The 21845-nt window shown below is 44.5% G+C and overlaps 1 protein-coding gene and 1 long non-coding RNA gene across 2 annotated transcripts; one reads left to right on the plus strand and one right to left on the minus strand.

Annotated features, from left to right (window-relative positions):
- The first annotated feature begins 5008 nt into the window (after nucleotides 1-5008).
- On the plus strand, nucleotides 5009-12575 carry LOC120372346. Its single transcript, XR_005584910.1, has 3 exons — nucleotides 5009-5134; nucleotides 10839-10903; nucleotides 12490-12575. It is a non-coding gene; the product is annotated as an uncharacterized LOC120372346 (long non-coding RNA).
- On the minus strand, nucleotides 10976-21391 carry LOC120372344. The gene is made up of 2 exons (XM_039489376.1): nucleotides 21332-21391; nucleotides 10976-13094 (listed from the first exon to the last, which is right to left on the minus strand). Exons 1-2 carry the CDS (start codon nucleotides 21367-21369, stop codon nucleotides 12410-12412), a joined length of 723 nt encoding a protein of 240 aa, XP_039345310.1. The 5' UTR covers nucleotides 21370-21391; the 3' UTR covers nucleotides 10976-12409.
- Between the last annotated feature and the right edge of the window lie 454 nt (nucleotides 21392-21845).

Consider the following 21845-nt stretch of genomic DNA (forward strand, 5'->3'; position numbering starts at 1 on the left):
TGACCTGATTAAACTAACATTAAAAAACATCCTAGTCTGTCTTGTTAAATTCAGCTTTAAAATATTCCAGGTATTTGTAAAATGAGTTAAATTGGGACCAATTTAAAATGCCAGTAGATCTCTATCACTTTTTCAGAATTTCTTAGAGTTCAAAGTCCTAGTGTTATTCCTCAGCTAAAATATTATGATCTATGATGCTATCATGAATAATAAGGAGCACAGCCATCTGTTCAGTGAGCTCAGTTCATCCTTTTTTGTGGGAGGTCTACATCAAAGACCATTTTTTGGTTTCTCCCATTTGAAAAAATTCTGCAAAGGGTATCTTCAAAGGGTTTAAACTGGTGAAAAATATTCTCTCCTGCTTACACACCTCCCTCAGAAATGGTTCAGTGAAATTTTCATCACATTTTCTTTTAAAAAAATATATATATGGACTAAGGACAGACATGAGAAATTTCAGCACCAGCTTTAATCTCCTGAGTAAATTATAGGAAGTTTTTAAAGTAAAAAAATCCATTAGCATAATTATAGTGTTCCTAGTTCCATACTGTAATGTAATAAACTTCTGTTTATTCCCATGACCCTAGAGTGCTCCTTCACATGAAGTATCACGTCTACATTCTCCTACTACTTTGTTGACAAATTTTGTACTGTAAGAAAGTATGTGATTTCAAATTTTCTTATAATAAAACAGAGAAGCTTCATTTTTAGCTAACTGAAAACTGTGTGTAATTATCAACTCAGGGAAAATGGAAAGCAGAGTTTACACAAAGGGGTTTTACCAGTACAATGGACCATCAAAAAGGATGGGTATCAATTGTTGCCATGTACATCATTGTCATTAAAGTACAGAATAACTCTACTGCAGCTATCTCTGCCACCTCTTTCTGTCTGCTGAAGTATCAAATAGACTTCTCATCACGATCAAGCCAAAACAGGCTTCTTGGCCCCCAATGAGTCTTAGTGCAAAAGAAGCCTACTAAGCTTCATGGGGGGAGGGAGACTGGTCCCCCAGTGAGCTTCTCAAAGGCATGGAGCGTCCCAGTGAGCCTAAGACTCGGCGGGGTTTTCTGCTCCCAGACTGCAGGAAATCCATGGGAAGATGGAAATTCCCCATATCTTCTCCCCACAGAACCTCTGCTTTCTCCAGTCTCCATTTCGTAGGGTTTACTTCCTCCATATTTTAGGAGACATGCCGGAATGGGGAGAACAGGGCAGCAGAGCCTTCCCACCCCTCTGGCTCTGTACGGAAGATCCAGGTAAGGGATGATGTCTCTCTCATCTGGTTCTCTCTGCTTCCCAGTCTTGTGTGTGGAGCTCTGAGCCAAGCTCATCAGGCCCAGCTAGCCCATAACAATATTACTAATTAAAATGTTGACAAGTTTGATTGTAATCAGCTAATGTTTGGCCCTGTGCCCTAGATCTCAGCTAGGGGAATCCAGTGCACTAGGCTTTAACTCACTCCTCTCTTTGTGCTCTGGTGAACAGGGTGCCATAATTTAGGAGCCCCTTGCCTCAGCTTATTTCAGATTTGTTAGAAGATTTGTACTTCAGACCCAGACCTGATCTACCAGTTTTGAGGTTGATGTGATTTCTCTGGAGGAAATTAGAACTGGAACCAAAATCAGGCTCATAAGGTTAACCCAGATTCAATCCTAACGGTGAACTGGCTACTGTCAATTTGTAATGGGTGCTCAGCACCTCTCTGGATTTTGCTCGGAGATATGTCAGGATAGGGGAGATGGCAACCAACATTGGCGGGTGGGGGAGAGAAGAATAAGGCTTATGACAGGATCATGTGGTTACTTTGAGTGATAAGGTTTCCTGAGGATTTCACAATTTTCTTCTTAAGATACTTTTATGTTTATAGGCTTTATGGTAGAAATGTGTATTAGAGAGACCCTGGGAGAAAATCACTTAGCCCTGGTATTTCTTTTGCTGTTTGTTTCATATGTGTGCTTTACAGTTTTTAAATCCAACAATTGAAAGGTTGGTTAGTTCTTAGGGCATGCACGGGAGCCGACATGAAGGCCATGGAGGCCACTGGCATACCATAAGGAGCTGCAGCTCTCTCATTGACTTAACCTTGTTTGTATCTGGTATTGTGTATTTGCTGTGCTCCTAGTAGTTGGAAGTGCCTAGAACAGTGGTCCCCACACTTTCCAACGTTGCACCCCTCCTTACCCTGTCCTGTCGGCCCTGGGTGGTGGGGCTCAGGCTTCAGCTTCAGGCCCCAGCAAGTCTAATGCCAGCCCTGGTGACCCCATTAAAACAGGGTCACAACCCACTTTGGGGTCATGACCCACAGTTTGAAAACCACTGAACTAGAACATCTTTTAGAAAGATACTCTGTGTTGATTTGAAGATTCCAAGTGATGGAGAACTTTCCACATCCCTTGGCAGTCTAGTCCAATGGTTATTTACCTGCACTGTTAATAATTTGCATCTTATTTGCAGTTTGAACTTTGCTGACTTCCAACCACTGGATATTGTTATGTTTTTGCTTGCTAGATTACTGAATCCACTAGTATCAGGATTTACTTTAGGTAAAGTTTCCACTCTGTGCACTTTGAGGACTCAACTGTGTGCTTCCAATTTACTCCGTAAAACATTCATGCCTCAGTTCATATTACAAATCTATCTGCACACCATTAAGGCATTAAACCTTTTATGTTGGTCATGCAACCTCTGTGCAATAGATGCTTCTGTGCTGAATGGCTGTGGGTGAAGTGTTGCAACTTTTGGACACTTGTAACATGACGTATGCTGCTGATACGGGCTCCCAAAAATACTATCCATATTAGTCTGTGATAAATCCATTTGCTCACAAAGTGGAGTAGTAAAGGACTGGCCCCATATGGAAAAGTCCTGCTGTATTTACTAGAGTGAGGTCTTTTTTTGAATTCCTGATTCCCTTTATTTAATCTGTGCAGTTCTATTATTGCCTAATAGAAGGTTTGTGCATAAAATTTCCTAGGGCTTATAAATCAAAGAGGGAAAAACCCTCACTAGTGTATGTTTCCAAGAAATAATAGCATGAATCTTTTAAGTACCCACATTGCACCTTTCCTAAACAGCACTACTAATTCACATGCACTTGAAGATGTGTATGCTCAGTGGAGATGCTCATTCGGTGTTCAGAAGAACTGCACCTCGCCTTCACAAAATTCCTACCAGAACAGAATTAGGGCTTGGCTACACTTGAGAGTTGCAGCGCTGGTGGAGGCTTTCCAGTGCTGCAACTTAGCAACTGTCCACATCTGCAAGGCACATCCAGCGCTGCAACTCCCTGGCTGCAGCGCTGGCTGTACACCTGGTCTGCTTGGGGTATAACGAGTGCAGCCCTGGTGATCCAGCGCTGCTCGTCAGGTGTGGTCACACGCCAGCACTGTTATTGGCCTCCAGGGTATTAGGAGATATCCCAGAATGCTTTTAACTGATTACTCTCTTTGTTTTGTTATGCAGCCTCTCTTTGTTTTGTTGTGAACTTGTGGCTCCGGGAGCTGCTTATCTAAAAAAAACACAGCTCCTGTTTGCTGTGATCAATCTGTAACTGACTGTGAACAATCAAATGAGATAACCCCTGTGAATGAGGCAGGCAGGGGGATGAGTGTTTGCTTGAGGATAGAAACAGCGGGGGCAGGGGGGAGAAAGGGAGTCAGTTGGAGCAGCTGCTTATCTGGTCTGCAGGCTGTTTGCAGTTAAGAGTAAGGGGTCAGGAAATTTTTCTGATTTTGCAAGGCAGGGAGCTGATACACAGTGTCGGCTCCAAAAATCCACTCTCTCTCTCTCCCCCGCTCCCTGTCACACTACACCCCACCTCCCTCTTTTGAAAAGCACGTTGCTGCCACTTGAACGCTGGGATAGCTGCCCATAATGCATCACTCCCAACAGCGCTGCAAATGTGGCCACACTGCAGCGCTGGTAGCTGTAAGTGTGGCCACACACCAGCGCTTTCCCTACACAGCTGTACGACCAGCTCTGTAACTCCCAGCGCTGCAACTCTCAAGTGTAGCCAAGCCCTTAGACAGACGAATGATGTAATTGGTAAGTAACCTTTGAGAAGTGCAAATTTGTGCAATTGCACTAGACTTATCTGCAACCTTTTTTCTTCTCCCACAATCAGTATAGTTGAGCAAGGTTATGTAATTATGAAAGAAAAGAAATTGCAAATAATTATCTCATTCTTTTTCTCCTTTTCTAACCCCCACTAAAGCGGAAGATGGAAAGAAGCCAATACATTATTTTAAAGTTGTTTTTTAAAGGTGTCCTCTATGTTGTGTTATGTATTAATTTTTGCAATGTTAATTAGTTGGATTCTGGCACCCTTTGTTACTTGAGTATACCTCCTTTTTTGGAGTTATTGGGACTTTTAGTGGAGTAAAGTGCTGCTCAATAACACTCAAAGGTTCAGAATATGGCCCTTAGTGGCTGAATACACCAGACGGTGTTCCATGCAGTACTAATGACACAACTTCTTCCTTGAAGTGCTCAAATCATTACCGTTTCTGTTCTGAAAACAATTCAGTAAATAAATATTAATTTCAGCCATATTTCTTATTTTCTGAGAGTGCCTTAGGGTATTTTCAAGATTTTGTAAATTACTGGAATAAAATCATAATTTACTGCCTAAATAGCAGATTGTTCCAGTGATAGCGTGGGTGAGAAAGCTGCTTCTGATTAATTATTATTATTATTTATTATTTATTTTATGTAGAAGCTTTTTAATGAAAGCTTTTGAACATCCCTGGGTGTTTACAAAGCTGTTTTAGTAGATGCCAAGTAAGAGTCAAAGACCTTTCTGTTTAACCCAGAGAGATTAGCTAATGGACTTGACCTGATGGCTAAAGCCTGCAGTGAAAGACTGTCCTACATGTATATATGTAAAAAATTACCAAAGTGCCTAAGTGCAAAACAAGAATGATTTAACGCTTTCAAAACAACCCAACAGGTTGGGAAAAGGGAACCCCAATCCCTACAAATAACTTTCTGTCTTCTTGTGTTATTCCAGCCTCTTCTGGAAAAGCTTGGGAAAGCATTTCTGCATTCCATGAGGGTCACCAGATCTGTCAGTTCAAGGCAGAGGAATAGTCCAGAGCAGGGGTTGGCAACCTCTGGCACGCGGCTTGCCAAGGTAAGCACCCTGGCGGGCCGGGCCAGTTGTTTATCTGCTGTGTCGGCAGGTTCGGCCAATCGTGGCTCCTACTGGCCACGGTTCGCCATCCCAGGCCAATGGGGGCGGCAGGAAGCGCTGCGGGCCGAGGGATGTGCTGGCCGCAGCTTCCTGCTAGAGCTTGCCAACCCCTGGTCCAGAGTCAAGGACCTTTCTGTTTAACCAGAGAGATTACATTCAATGCCTAAACTTATCTCAGCTGTCCTGCTATCATATAAGGAATGAGGCAGTTTTTAAAGGGCCTAAGCCATACAGGATGTAGAGAGATGAAATTAACTTAGGTCAGTGGCACAATGAAAGCTGTAGCCTGTAACTCTGCTGGTGGGAAAGGATTTGTTAAAGGGTAATGTATGTGATGAGCTTTGTAGTGTTATAGGCATTAGGAAGCGTAGGTGTTTGATCTCCCCCCCCACACACACACACATTTAAAAAGCTATTTGAAGTTATTTTTATCTGTTTGCACTAGTGTCGTGGCTGGTGGATCTGTCCATCCATGGTCACTGTGATCCCAGCACTGAGCACTGGTCTCTCACAGGCACATATTCTTCTCAGTGTATGCCCCAAGTAACTGGTTCAAGTGCTGGGGAACTCCAAGGGGGCCAGAAGAGGAGAAACCATATACCCACCCGTTTGCAACCCTTAAGCCTCAGAGAGGGAGCAGAGCTGCTTCACAACTGCTATTACAATCTCAGGGACTGACACAGGCTCCACATCCTAGCGAACTGCCGCTGCAGGGCAAAAGGAGTGAAGGAGCTGTGTATCAGTAGATCGTCACTACATCTGTGCCTCCACCATGTTACCAGACCCTCTCCTTGGCAGCAAAGAGGGAGACCCTGCATAGCTGTGTGACTTGCTCAAATTCAGCCTGCCCCAGTGCAATAAGTCTAATGCACATATGGCCTACACCAGGGGTGGGCAAACTACGGCCCGCAGGCCACATCCAGCCTGCAGGACCATCCTGCCCGGCCCCTGAGCTCCTGGCCTGGGAGGCTAGCCTGGACCCTCCCCTGCTGTTCCCCCTCGCCCGCTGCCTCGGCTCGCTCACTCCGCCACCGGCGCAATGCTCTGGGCGGTGGGGCTGTGAGCTCCTGGGGCAGTGCAGCTGCAGAGTCTGGCCTGACCCAGTGCTCTAGCTGCGTGGTGGCAGCAGCGGCGGCATGGCCTGGCTCCAGCTGGGAGGTGCAGCTGTAGTGCCGCCAGCCACTGGTGCTCCAGGCAGCGCGGTAAGGGGGCAGGGAGCAGTGAGGGTTGGCTAGAGGGCAGGGGAGTTCGGGGGGGTGGTCAGGGGGCAGGGGTGTGAATGGTGATCAGGGGAAAACGGGGGGTTGAATGGGGGTAGGGGTTCCAGGGGGGCAGTCAGGAAGGAGGGGGGGTTGGATGGGGCGGCAGGGGGCAGTCAGGGGCAGGGGTTCTGGAGGCAGTCAGGGGACAGGGAGAAGAGGTGGTTGGATGGGGCAGAGGTCCTGAGAGGGCCGTCAAGAATGAGAGGAGGGGTTGGATGGGGTGGCAGGGATCCGGGGGCAGTCAGGGGACAGGGAGCGGGGGGGTCCCACAGGGGCCATCAGGGAATGGGGGGGTTGGATGGGGCAGGTGTCCCAGAGGGGGAAGATAGGAGGTGGGGGCTGAGCCACAACCCCCTCCCCTAACTGGCCCTCCATACAATTTATGAAACCTGATGCAACCCTCAGGCCAAAAACTTTGCCTGCCCCTGGCCTACACCCATGCTGGTGAGTGGGAGGATTTTCTCTACTGTGACTACTAATGGTGTAGGTAAAACCTTAAAAGCACTGCTGTATTCTAGACTAGGGTGAGCTGTGGAACTGTCTTATTTTATTTCTTTTTAAGAAAGCTATGGGTTAAATTTATTTTAATTCACTTCCAAAATCAAGTGTGAGGAGAAGGAAATGTCAGCTGTATGTTTCTATGACATGGAAGGAAGGGGACCCTTAGAAACATATGACAAAATGATTCCAACCATGTTGTGATTTCACATATTCAAGGCTCTATCCTTCTCTTAGGACTTTCTACATGGTGGGGCAAGGCACACTATGGTGGTGTGACCATGGTGGGAACCTGTGGTGAGCACCAGCAGGGTCAACATGGGCCAATTAATGCACATGTTAGTGCACTTTAGAAATGACACCCTTGTGCATTACCTCATCATGTAAACAAGTCCTTACAGATGTGAGAAGCCTCATTAAAGTCAATGGGACCACTCCCATGACAACAGCCATTCGCCTACATCAGTTTTTGCAGGATGGGGCCACAGGTGTGGTGGTGAAAGACACTTTTGAAACACAGAAAACCAACACGTACATTTTTAATTTTAAAAAAATGATACTCATGTTTATAAACAAATAGCAGCAAATCAAATCTTGATAAAAATATACTGAGCACCTTTTCTTCAGTGGCTAAATAATGCAAGGACATTTTGAGGTTTCATGTTTTAAGGATTGTAATACAGCAGAAACACAATCACCTGAACATTAGTTACAATACTTTACATTCAAATAATTTTCCATGAATAAAGTCCAGTTAAAAAGAAATATCCAGTTTAAAGTAACATGTAGAAAGAACTTTCAGAATGGGAACATCTGACAACATATCACATTAATAAAATAGATCCAAAGTAAAACTTATCAAAGGGACCAACCAGCCTTATTAGGCAACCTCCTATCTTAAGAGATGACTCCAAAGTTTCTCTAAATGATTTGAGCACAATTCTGCCTTGCCTTTACTAGAAAACCGGCCCTGAGTTCTCTGAGTGATCATGTCAAACAGATTTCACTCCATTTCTGTTTTGCATTTTCTGCACTATTATTTGACATTGTTGCTAATTAGCAAACGTTTGCACTTAAGCAGATGATTTTTCTCTATCTTAGTTACTATCATTGCTGCCAAAGGGATTTGGATGGCTTTGAAAATCTCAGTATTAGTATGTAAGAGCTTGGTATCTTTATAACTCATAGCCCATTGAGTACTTCTGTAATTTTATTCATTCATTCATGGTTTGATTTGGGGGTGTGGGGAAGAACAGTATCCAAAAATGTGCTATGCACCTCACACAAACAATTAAAGATCCAGCCTTAGGGCTGGTCTACACTGGGGAGGATTGGGGGGGAATCGATTTAAGATACTTCGACTTCAGCTACGTGAATAGTGTAGCTGAAGTTATGTATCTTATTCGACATACCTAGCCATGAGGACGGCAGCAAGTCAACTGCCACGGTTCCCCCGTCGACTCTGCTTATTCCTCCTGCTGAGGTGGAGTACGGGCGTCGATTTGGGAATCGATTTATCGCGTCTAGATGAGACGCGATAAATCTATCCCTGATAGATCGACTACTACCCACCGATCCGGGCGGGTACTATAGATGTGCCCTTAGACACAATCTAAATTGGATGTGACAAACCAAGTGAGGATCATAAGTAGATACAAGTATAAAGGGAAGAGGAAGGCAAAGACTAGCACTAAGATTATCTTGGGGTTACTCAGCCAGGCATACTTGTGCAAATAAGTCTATCACATGAAAACTTGGCAGAAAAAAATGCATTCAAACATAAACCTAAAGAGCAGCCATCCACTTTACAGTCATACTGCTCCCTCAGAGAGATTTGCCACTCAATAACACCTCAGACTATTCTATCTGAAATAAAGCGAATTAGAGAAAAATATTTTTCTCTATTATTTTTTTCATTTACTGCATGTGAAATTCAGCCCGGTCCAGAGGGCCATCACAGGACACATGCACCATAAGTCATGTGTTAGTGCTCAACACAAGATGAATTACACCTTTAGTGCATTTGAGAGTACTTTCTGTGCACTCAATTCTCCTGTGTCCCCTTGTGTAGTTGGGTTTGCCCTTTTGTTTGTGTGGTGGTGATCTAGCAACTGAGGGTCAGAGAACACGTTTAAAATAGTAAAATGCAAAAACTTAGACATTGGCACTGGACTGACTGACATGTAATGAGTGAAACTGCTTTTAACTCCTCACACTTCAGGGAAACTGCACCTGTATTCCCTCTCCATGGTCCAGCAAGGGCATGCAGCTCCTCAGCCATCATCTCTCTTGGGCAGAGACTCAAATCTCTCTCCTTGCTTACCAGGGTCTTTCCAGGCTGCTCAGTTCCCTGCCTACACTGAGAGTTCCGCAGCAAGTCAAAGTGCCTGAAGAAGCCGACTTTGCTTTCTCCTCAGAGGTTATAAACAGCATAACTGCCCACATTTACCACACAATCCTTTCTAAGCAAGCACATTTATCCTTAAGGGAATGCATTAGAGAGGAAACATTTAAAAAACAATAAAAGAAACTATATGCATGCTAATAAGCTTACTAGAGATCATCCCAACTCCAGTCAGGCTCTAGCACACAGGTAGGCAAACTACGTCCCGGCCGCATCCATGGCCAATGGGAGCTGCAGAGGCAGCACCTGCAGACGGGGAAGCGCACAGAGCCGCCTCGTCGCACCTCCTCATAGGAGCCAGATGGAAGACATGCCGCTGCTTCTGGGAGCTGCCCGGAGCCTGCACCCCTGAGCCTCTCCCCTCACCCCAACACCCTACCCCATCCCTGACCCCCCTCCCACCCTCTGAGCCCCTCGGTCCAGCCCTGAGCACCCTCCTGCACCCCAACCCTTCATCCCCAGCCCCACCCCAGAACATGCACCGCCAGCCAAAGCCCTCCCTCCACACACACCCCAACCCCCAATTTCATGAGCATTCATGGCCCGCCATACAATTTCCATACCCAGATGTGGCCCTCAGGCCAAAAAGTTTGCCCACCCCTGCTCTAGCAGGTTTCAGTCCTTCAAATTCCACAAAGAAGTTTTTCTGTGGTCACAAGTTCATAACAGCTTTTGCTCAGAACAAGAACCCCCATCAATCTGTGAGTCTCTCCTTTATATAGTTTGAGTCTTTGATCTTGGGACATTGGGAACAGGTAATCAGCAGACAGTCTTTCTCTCCTCAGGGAGTAGCTTCAAAGGGCTGGGTTTTTGCATAACCAGAGGCAGGGAAAATTTGCATTCACCTCTCCCTGGATAATTCCCAGGAAATTCCATTCGCACACATTGTCCCATAAGTTCATTCTTGTCTGCCATATTGTTCAATATAGTCCTTTGATCATCTCAGCCCATAATAATACATAACTTTTGCATTTAATACAATGACCCCAAAGATACTTAAACTTAATTCAATAATATCTCCCAAAGATATTGCAGGAAATTGACACAGACAGTGTCTCTTTAAGCACCTGGAATTTCAGAAACCGGATTGTGGCCCCTTGAAAAATTGTTCCAAGTAACCAAATCCTGTTTTCACTTACGGCAGTGTAAATGCAGAGAAAGTTTACCACCATAAACAGTTACTCTAGACCTTAGTACAACCTTGGCTGTAAGGGTCTAATGTAAACCAAAAAAAGGAAATTTAGAGCTGACTGAAAGTGTGAGCTGATTTTGGCCGTATCTGTACATTGTGATGGAATACTGTATTTCTTTTCAAATCAGTAGATTGTTATAGTGAGCCTGGAATTTAAAGCAGCACAGTGGGTGAATTCTAGCTGTGTATGTATCTGGAATGTTTGCAAACACAGTAGATGAGGGTTGTGTATGGAAGCTGGACAACCGATACTGTTAATATATCCTGATTCACTTTTCATTTCCATAGCAACTTCCACCGTTATGGATTCCACATCACTTCACAAAAATGAAGCCTCACAACCCCCTTGTGAGGTAGGTAATGTAATCATTATTATCCCCCTTTACAGGTGGGGGAGACGGAAGCATAGATGTCAAAGGCCAAATTTTCTAATTTTTGGTGCCTACATTTTGGGATCTCCCTTTTTCCAACTATAGGCTAAACTAAAGCTATAACTTGCAGATTGGCAGAGCATCTGCGGCTCCTATTGGTTTAAATTTGAGTTGATAGGTGGTTGGGCCCTGTGAAAACCTGGTCACAAATGTCCAATGCTGGGAACACAGATATTTAGGCAACCAAATTAGAGGCTATGTTGGAAAAATTGGCCATAAATCATTTGCTCAAGGTTAGAAAGCAGGAAGGGATCGAACCAAGAATAGAAGCAGGGCTCCTGCCATTCATTCTGAAACTTCACCTTAAAACCACATTCCCTCTTCTAAGCAACAGGGACTTTCTAGTGTCAATTGAAAATTTCTATCAGAGAAATCTAGTATCCATATGAGAAGGGCTATGGCTTGTAAAAGCCTGAGCTATGTTGTGGGGAGCCGGTGTAGCACCACTGGAATGCAGCAGCTGGAGGTATTATGATGTCTATGAACTGCATAAAGCCTCAAGATGAACTGTGTAACAAGGGCACGCTACACTCTTCCTCAGAGCAGCCACACACAGATCCATGGCCAAGTCCTTTCCTGTACAAAGTCCTCTGGGATTTGGCACTCTGTTGATAGCACTAGTCCATCTTCCCCTCACTGCATGCTGGGAGCACAGCTGTCCAAAGTATGGTTGCCTCTTGCGTAAATTCTCTAGGAGAAAGGGTGACTAGAAACCCGCACTTTAGGACAGTCATAATCTATCCCTTCGGTTTCTCTTTATTTCAGTTGGGGGAAGTTTCAGGAGCTATTTGCTAATGTGCTGAAGTAACTATATAAAAGTAACTGCAAGTAGTGTGCTATGGCATGATATCACAATAGGTGTGAGCTGCTTGCAGAACCCTGCATGTTGATAATGGCTAGGCAGGTGGCTAGCTACTGCATGCACGCAGCTCGTCTACCTGTTGAGTGTCATGATTAACTTGAACTGTAAACTCTTTGCGGCATGGACTGGCTGTTTACTACATATTTTTATAGCAATTGGCATGATGCGGTCTGTATCCCTGATTCAGTCTCTAAGCATTGTTTTAATATGAATAGTGATATCCAGATGGCTTAATTTCTTAAACCCATTTTAAATTGGTAATAAATTTGTCACATCTATAAAATCACTAACTTTATGGCTCAGTCCTCGCCTTTCCAAGCAAGTAAATCTTGTGCTGAGGCTGACAGCACCCTCTGATTAGTTTAGCTTTTCCTCAGCTCTGAGACACATATCATCATTTATCAGCTCAGCATGACAGACTGAAATACTTAGTCATAAAACAATCAGCCTTGATCCTGGATTGCCTGGCTTATGTTTATATAATTCAAACCCCATCACTTTTAAAATAGCATTTTCCATATTCTCTATATTGGGCTATAGAGTACTTGTTTCTTCTAGAAGGTACATTACTTTGTCTTTAGCCTAGACCTGTTAGACACATTAAAAAATATTTTGTAGTAAATATATACATTGATTATCCTTAAAGACAAGCCTATGGAATAACTAAGAGACCTGAGAAGAGATGATGCTCTGTAACAGAAGTGAAGCAACAAAATATATTGACTGTTGAGGCCAAAAGGTTCCTGGAAGTCCTCCATCTGGAAAATGATGCATTCTGCAATTACTACAGTGTAGATCATATTAGATGTCCGTCTGGCGTATTTCACAGTCCTTATATGGCGTGATTCTACTGAAAATATGCTTATCAAAAGGGCCTCAAAAGTAACACAGCTTAGCAGCAGGCAGCACATATGTGTATTTGCAGTCAGGAAATTCTGCCACAGGGCTGTTGTAAAGGCTGCAGATACGATTTTAACATCAAATGGCTCCATGATCATCTTGGAAACAATGCTAACAAAAACCAGTATGTCTGCTTTTGCTATGTATGAAATAAAAACAGCAGTGGACTTGTATGATATGCTTGGAGACTTCAGAATGAGTATTGTATACAGACTGCCTAAAAGTCCCAAAAGAGTGATGAGAGTATTTGAAGAAGGCAGGACTAAGTACTGAATATATTTGAGTACCAGGTATCTTCTGAGATCTCTCATGTGGTCTCTCTTCAGAAAAACACTGGATAGGGAAGAAGTCCTGTAATGGGACAGATTTCAGAAAATTTAAATATCTCTCCATTTGTTATAGACACTTACTACTAACTTGTTTACTATAGTATAATCATGACATTGGTTTATTATCCAGCTTCATAACCAATAGTTGTAAGACAATACTGAACATTGCAACTTTTGTGAAAGCAACTGAGGACAAACCCAAGGGACTGAATAATTGTAAATAATACCAGTATCAATCTGGAGTCACTCTGCTGACTTGGAGTGACTGTGGATTCATATTGGTATAAATGAGATCAGAATCTGGCCTGATATCTGTATTTTGTTTGCTGAGTTCATTGCATAAATGTTCTTCATTTTTTGTACTTACTTGTCTTGAAAACAATAGTTCAAGAGACATTAATGTATCAATACTTTTTCTATGTTTATGTTAGAAAACTATTTTTAAAATACAACACATTAAAAGACTAGAAGAATAAAATGAAGTTACTCATTTCACAGATCAAATAAATGAATAAAACAGGGAGAATACCATAGACTCATAAGACTGGAAGGGACCTCAAGAGGTCATCTAGTCCAGTCCCCTGCACTCATGACAGGACTAAGTATTATCTAGACAATCCCTGACAGATGTTTGTCTAACCTGCTCTTAAAAATCTCCAATGATGGAGATTCCAAAACCTCCCTTGGCAATTTATTCCGTTGCTTAACCACCCTGGAAGTTCAGAAGTTTTTCCTAATGTCCAACCTAAACCTCCCTTGCGGCAATTTAAGCCCATTGCTTCTTGTCCTATCCTCAGAGGTTAGAAAGAACAATTCTTCCTCCTCCTCCTTGTAACAACCTTTTATGTACGTGAAAACTGTTATCATGTCCCCACTGTCTTGTCTTTTCTAGAATAAACAAACCCATTTTTTTCAATATTCCCTGATAGGTCATGTATTCTAGACCTTTAATCATTTTTGTTGCTCTCCACTGGTCTTTCTCTAATTTGTTCACATCTTTCCTGAAATATGGCACCCAGAACTGGACACACTACTCCGATTGAGGCCTAATCACTGCAGAGTAGAGCAGAAGAATTATTTCTCGTGTCAATTTCATCCACGAATTGTTATCAGAAACATGTCCCATTGAGAATAGTATTATGAATGTTGTGGTCGTTAGCCACTATAACTTTAACTATGGTTAGTTGGTTAACTTGTGTTCATCAGGATTCCCAGAAGTACATTTTCACATGCGAGCAAATGGACTTGTTTGGGTGGCCCTAGAGAGAATCTCTTTTGGTAAAGAAGTTAGTGTCCATGATACTTGGTCTTGTGTTTTTTCTTTTGCATCTACCATACATTCAACAAGCCCGCTCACTGTCACCAAGTGACAAGCCTGATCACTGAGGCCTATAGGTGCGGGAGTAAGAACAGTGGGAAAGAGGTTATTGTGATACAAAAGGAAACTCTCTATCAACATTCATTTTTATGTGGACGAATATCAAATATCCCAAAATGGCCCTGGCCTACAACCTGGCAAAAAAGTAGAGGCCATTTCAATGGGGAAAGATGGTGTTGCAGCACTGCCCCGCTAACAGAACACTCATGTTTCACAGACCATGCTACCACTGCCTAATCCCAGAGGCTGATGGGATTGCCCAGTGGCCGTCATAAAAGGAGCAGCCTCTATCCTACTGTTCGGTTCATCTAGGGTGACCAGACAGCAAGTGTGAAAAATCGGGACGGGGGTGGGGGGGGGGTAATAGGAGCTTATATAAGAAAAAGACTGAAAAATCAGGACTGTCCCTATAAAATCGGGACATCTGGTCACCCTAGGTTCATCATAGTCTTTCCCACCCTTTCTGCAGCTGCCACAACATTCTGTCTTCATATTTAGATTGAGTAATGATGATGTAGCATTCTCAAGGCTGCTTTAAGCACTAAATGGAGCCTGGCCACACAGACATCTGTCCTCAGCAATTTCACTGTTCTAAATGTTTGTCCAGTATGTTGATTTTATTTCTGCAGTTCTCATGGTAACAATCTAGAGCAGGGGTTTTCGACATTTTTTCATTTGCAGACCCCTAAAAAAATGTCAAATGGAGGTGCAGACCCCTTTGGAAATTTTAGACATAGTCTGTGGACCCCCAGGTGTTCGCAGACCTCAGGTTGAAAACCAATGGTTTAGAGGCTGACACACATTTCAAGTTCTTTTTATAACAAATAAATTATTTATAATTTATTATTTATTGCTTGTTGTTCAAAAGACAACAAGCAATAAATTATTCCCCAACCAGTGTATTTTGTCTATTTGGCAAATACTGGCATTTTATGCTGTGTTTAACAGAGCTAAAATTATGGACTTCTCTCATTTCCCACCAAGGCTGGTTGCATGTCTCTGGTTTGTTTGTTTGTTAAATTGGCCTCCTGCTGGCTCCATCTGGATTTTTTTACATCTGTCTGGACTGATCTGGGAGTAGAGGAATGGTTCATAGCACTGTAAGAAGTTACAAATGGGAGGAAGGAATTCTGTGGTGGTTGTAGGTTATGAGATACTGAGACAGGAGGTGAAAATTATGGGAAGACTTTACATCCAGACTAAGACCTGGAGCAGTAGGGACATGAGTTTTGAAGCAGCTTTCCCACAGCATCCTGTGAAAACAGCCAGTGCCTGTGCACTCCAACTGGAGTCATCTCTTAGCTGATAAAAACTGTGTGAAATGAATTGTGAGCATTTTCCTCTAGCCCGAGAAACTGGAAGCACTTCACCTTTCCCTTTAATTCAGTGAAAAGAAAAGAGTAGATTTTCCATTTCTGTCCTGTGGGAAGTTAAATATGGCCTCATATGAGTACTTTAGAACAGCCACATCATGTTCACTTAGTAATTCTTCATAGCCGTTTCATATTACTATGCTGAAACAATCTAATTAATAAGGGCCAAATTCTGAGGTCTTTATTAAGCTTTTACCCATGCAAGACTCCCATTAACATCAATAGGAGTTTTGCATTAGGTAAGGTCTGAGTGAAAGCTGACTAAGGACCTCAAGATTTGGCCTTATATTTTAAAAGGTCAAATTGCCAGAAGGGGTAAACTGCCTACACCCTACATTACATTCAGTGGGATTTGTAGATGTTCCGATCTTCTCAGGGACTGGCCCAAACTGTGTAATACACAATGTCAGGTACATTTGTGATGAATTAAGATGACTGTTGGGTCATGGGAAATTTGTAGATGGCAGATCAATGACCCCAAAAACTATTGATGACCTATTGCCTATTTTGTCATTAAAGATCAATCCAAAGAATCTTTAGGTTAAGACTCATGTAGTTTATTAGAGTAATAGAAGTGTCAAACATGTTTGTTAGCTCTGGTCCATCACTCTAAAACCCTATCGGTGCACAGTAAAAGATGAGATTTAAAAGGATCTTTCCTGATCATAAAATAATACTGTTTGTGGCTACTCAAGCAATTTTGTATGAGCCATTGGTAAAAAGTACGTGTTGCATGCCTATACCTAAGGCTTTTGCTGCAATAGTTCCATGTTAATGTTCATCCTGGCTTTATTCTTACTACAATTATGACAATTATCAGTTTCCTGCTACTTGAATGTTGAGTTTAAATCAGATCAGAATGCCCAGAAATTTTACAGGTATAATAGAAAAATTTCCTTCACATATGAGCATTTTATTCATCAAGTTTTTTCCAGTGCAACTTCCCTCAAGTCTTGGTTTATTGGAGTTTTTGTTTGTTTTTTATGAGATCTTGGTAGTCCATCGATCCGATGATGACAAATCTGTGCAGATCATCTATTGTTGGTCTCATGGTGTGCCCTCTGATGACTGTACAAGCCAATTCTAGAGGTGCACATTTTGCTGCAGATGGTGCGTGGGAAGTTCGCGGTCAGTGGATTGTGCGCTGCTGATGCTCTGTGATGTCATTCGTGTGCCTCTTGTAGACGCCGACAGTGGTCTTCCTCAAAGACGATGAAGTAATAATCAGGGCCGGCTCCAGACCCCAGCACGCCAAGCGCGCGCTTGGGGTGGCGTCCCAGTGGGAGGGCGGCAGGCGGCTCCGGCGGACCTCCCGCAGGCATGCCTGCGGAAGGTCCGCTGGTCCCGCGGTTCCGGTGAACCTCCCGCAGACGTGCCTGCGGAGGGGCTGCTGGTCCCGCGGCTCCGGTGGAGCATCCGCAGGCATGCCTGCGGGAGGTCCACCGGAGCCGCGGGGCCAGCGGACCCTCCACAGGCACGTCTGTGGGAGGTCCACCGGAGCCGCGGGACCGGCGACCGCTAGAGCGCCCCCCGTGGCGTGCCGCCCTGCTTGGGGCGGTGGAAATCCTAGAGCCGCCCCTGGTAATAATGCTGAGTGCTGCTTGGTGTTGTAAATCTCACAAGACTATTTTCTAGATTAAGACTTTCCCCACTTAATCTGTTGCTTGTTGAGGCTTGAATTTGTATCAGATTGACCCAGATGATTTTCATGCTCTCAGCCTTTAGTTACAAGTGTAAATGAGTCATCAAAATAATCCTTTTGACAAGAGTAGGAGTGCTCAGCCCCAGGATCTTGGCTAACCTGCAATACAGGCAATAACGCTTTGCCTTCATTTAATTCCTCTGTAGATGAATTGGAAAAATTAGTCTGAACTCCCTCTCATAAAGCTAAATTCTCCTGTCATTACACAGTGACGAGTGCTACTCCAATTAAATCAGTGGGCTTGAGCTGATATAATGAGAGAAGAATATAGCGGGTAATATGTTACTGAGACACAGATGCATTTCGCCTCTGAGGGTGAGGAGTGGAGAAAGGTATTTAAAGATGGGCACACTGTTAGAATCAGGCTCAAGCTAGATTTTGATTTGAAACATCCCTTGAGTTGGAGATGGTGGGTCAGGTGGGTGTTTGAATCCAGTTTTGGTTTGACTCTTTATAAAGACATGAGCAGTTAATGAAATGAAAATCCAGATAAGGATAGTAAAGCACTGAAATAGGCTTCAAAGGCAGATTGAGGAATCCCCATCATTGACGATTTTTAAGAATAGGTTAGACAAACACCTATCAGGGATGCTAGGTATAACTTGGTCTTGCCTCAACTCAGGGGGGCTGGACTGAAGGACTTGTCAAGATCCCTTCCAGCCTTACATTTCTGTGATCTAAGTTTGAAACAGGAAAAATTCTCAAAGCTTCTTTGTCATATCTGGGAGCTTGGTACAGGCCCATCTCCAGTAAGAACTGAAAAAAAATTGGGAAAGTCAGGTGTCTCTTCTTCAATTTGGATAATCTCTGATTTGACATAGTACTAAGGTGTACTGCTCGCTTATAGTCACTTCTGAAAAACGCATATTGTAATCTTTGGGTGTGCAGCAGATTGCACTAAAACTGTGCATGTTTTCATTAAAAATATTCTTAATGGAACAACTCCTACAGCTCCTGAAAGCATTATTTGTCCCACACCAACAAAGTACTGTTGTAAACCTTCTATAGCTGTATACTGTATAGCTCTATTAAGCTAGTGAGGGGATGCCAGCTAAACTCAAGACTGCCAGCTGTATCTGTGGGCGACGTGTACTATACAGATGGAAGTTGTTTGTTAATATTTGAAACTGAGAGAATACATGCAATTAATTAATTATTCAGTTTTACAGCTCTTCTCGGGAGTGTGGTAACAAAAAACAAATGTAAAACTAACTTTGAATCCATCCAAACTGCACTCAATCAAAGCTCCACCCCTGCTCTGCCCCGAGGCCCTGGTCCCACTCCACCCCTTCCCCTGAAGCCCCACCCTTGCTCCACTTCTTCCCGCCCCCTCCCTGAAGCCCTCACTCTGCCTCGTCCCACTCCTGCTCCACCCCCTCCCCGAGGCCACTGCCTGCCCACCACTCTCTGCCTTCCCCCATAACCGCTCCCTCAGCTGCCAACAGCTGATCAGCAGGGCCCCACTGAACAACTGTGGCTGGTGGGTGCTGAGCACCCACTATTTTTTTCCGTGAGTGCTCCAGTCCCAGAGCACCCCTGGAGTCAGTGTGTATGCCCCAGGTCTCTGCCAATCTGACCTGGGGAGAAATTCCTTCCCAACCCCAAATATGGCCATCAGTTAAACCCTGAGCATGTGGGCAAGATCCACCAGTCAAACACCTGGGAAAAAATTCTGTGGAGTGACTCAGAGCCCTCCCCATGAGGTTGAAACCACATCTATCCTAGGCATCCATCGTGTGTGTGTGTGGGGGGGGGGGGGGAATAGATATAGATAATGGGGTAGATTATGTGCCTTCCTCTGCTTCCTGTGTGCCTCTCAGGCTACACAAAGGGAATAAAAGTCTGACTGCATCTCTCTAGCCAGGGATACCTCCAGCATGGGAAGGGCCCCAGAGTATAGAGAGCCAATTTAGCTTGCTCCTGCATTGCCATCTCAATAGCCCTGGGTGCAGGTGAGGAGAATGGGGGAGGAGCGGTTAGATGCACTGTACTCCAGCTATCCTTAATTGGCACTGGTTAAAGCAACCAGCCCCTGACCTGGGTTGCTCTAACCTGCATTGAGGCTGGACTGAAACTACGGTTGCCAACCCTCCCGGTTTTGCCGGGAGTCTCCCAGAATTGGGCTCTATCTCCCAGAGGCTACTGAAGCCAAACCGGGAGATTTTAGGCCACTAAAAGTCTGGCAACGCAGCGGGGCTAAGGCAGGCTCCCTGTCTGCCCTGGCCCTGCACTGCTCCCAGAAGCGGCCAGCACATCCCTGCGGCTCCTGAGGCCGGGATCAGGAGGTCTCCGTGCACTGCCCCTGAGTGCTGACTCCGCAGCTCCCATTGACTGGGAACGATAGTCAATGGGAGCTGTGGGGGCAGTGCCTTCAGGCAGGGGCAGCGCACAGAGTCCCCTACTCCCCTAAGAGCCGCAGGGATGTGCCAGCCGCTTCTGGGATTGGTGTGGAGCCAGGGCAGGCAAGGAGCCTGCCTTAGCCCCGTTGTGCTGCCAACTGGGGAGCCATCCCAGGTAAGCGCCACTCAGCTTCAGCCAGCACCCCTGCCCCAGCCCTGAGCCCCCTCCCAGAGCCAGCACCCCAACCCCCCTGCCCCAGCCCTGAGCCCCCTCCCAGAGCCAGCACCCCAAACCCCCTGCCCCAGCCCTAAGCCCCTCCAGGAGTCTGCACCCCCTCCCCCACCCCAACACCCTGCCCCAGGCCGGAGTCCCCTCTTGCACCCAAACTCCTTCTCAGAGCCCACACCCCTCACCCCCTCCCACACCCCAACCCCCTTCCCCATCCCTGAGCCCCCTCCTGCACTCCAAGCCCCTGCCCCAGGCTCAGCCTGGAGCCTCCTCCCACACTCTGAACTCCTCGGGCCCCAGCCCAGAGCCCGCACCCCCTCTCACATCCCAACCCCTGCCCCAGCCTGGTGAAAGTGAATACAGGTGAGGGAGAGCTAGCAACGGGGGGGGGGGAGAGGGAGGGGCGTGGAGTGAGCAGAAGCAGGGCCTCAGAGAAGGGGTGGGGCAGGGGCGGAGCCTCAGGGAAGGGTCAGGGCAAGGGTGTTGGGTTTGTGTGATTAGACAATTGTCAACCCTAACTGAAAATAGGGAATCATAACTGGCTCCAGGATAGCCCCCACCCTGCTTTAATAAGGGCAAAGTAGCAAATCTGGCCCTCTTTATTTATTTACATTTTTAAAAATTTCTTTAGTAGCATTAGTTACAGAATATTTCCAAACTGGTCACTCTCTATAGGGCATAACCCTAATGGTCTAATTCCGTTTTTATTCAGTCCTTATTCTGATAAAACTTCATTAGAAACCAAAGAGAGTTTCCTGAATTAGGAGAGAGTAAAATTTTCAGGTTATGGTCTACAATATTTTTAATTTCTACAGCTCCTTTCATTCAAGAATATCAGAACACTTAACAAATCTCAGTTAACAGTAGCAGTTTCATAACATGCATTATGGTGCCTGCATACTCTGATAAGAACACAATATCACTGAATACATTTAATATAAAATGAACATGTAATTACAAAATTCCTCTCTGAATTGTTGTTTGCAGTGTTATTGCAGCCATGTTTGTCCCAGGATATGAGAGAGAGACAAGTGGGTGAGGTAACAGCTTTTATTGGACCAACTTCTATTGGTGAGAGAGGCAAGCTTTCAGCCACCTTGTCTTTCTCAAAACCATGTCAGAGAATAAACAGAAGTAGAGGATAACAAAGCCCAAACAAACAGCCCTGAGGAATCCTGGCTTAAATTACTTAGGCAGTCTTAATACTTTCAGAGATAAACAGAAACAAAAATACTTACATTTGCTGGCTAAAGCAGCCAGCACTTGTTTTCTCCATCCGTGTTTTCGTGGATGGGCTGTAGCAGGGCTAAAATGTGCTGTTTCCTTTGGATTGCTTCCTGGTTTATATATATCGCTTTGTGCATTATGTGGCACGTCAGGCTTTTAAACTGTGTTAGTCAGGATCTGCTTTGCTAGGCAACATCACAAAACCAAGTTTCACAAGACCAATTTGAACGTTGCATTTATTAACTTTCTGCTGACTGGAAAAATTGATGCTTTGGTTGGCTGTAAATTATAATCCCAGACATTCCCTCAACTCCATAAAAGGGGTGTGTCATTTTCCAAAAACAGATGGTGAAAAAGCTCTAATTTGTCTGACTGTTGTATGAGCTTATAACACAGATTATCCATGACTGAAAAAGTAAAGCATCTTTACAGTGTAATTCACAGATCACATTTTATGCTTACTAAAAATGTCTTCCGAAGTAAGTTAAAAACATAAATCCTTGGGTTAGGGTTACCTGAATTAGT

The sequence above is a fragment of the Mauremys reevesii genome, linkage group 9, assembly GCF_016161935.1.
Source record: "Mauremys reevesii isolate NIE-2019 linkage group 9, ASM1616193v1, whole genome shotgun sequence".
NCBI lineage: Eukaryota > Metazoa > Chordata > Testudines > Geoemydidae > Mauremys > Mauremys reevesii.

Excerpts from the sequence above, each read along its gene's own strand:
- LOC120372344 (XM_039489376.1), bottom strand. The coding sequence starts at position 21,369 with ATGGAGAAAACAAGTGCTGGCTGCTTTAGCCAGCAAAT. Across the intron at positions 13,095-21,331 it reads GGCTGCTTTAGCCAGCAAAT|GACTTCTTCCCTATCCAGTG; the intron begins GTAAGTATTTTT and ends GTCCCATTACAG.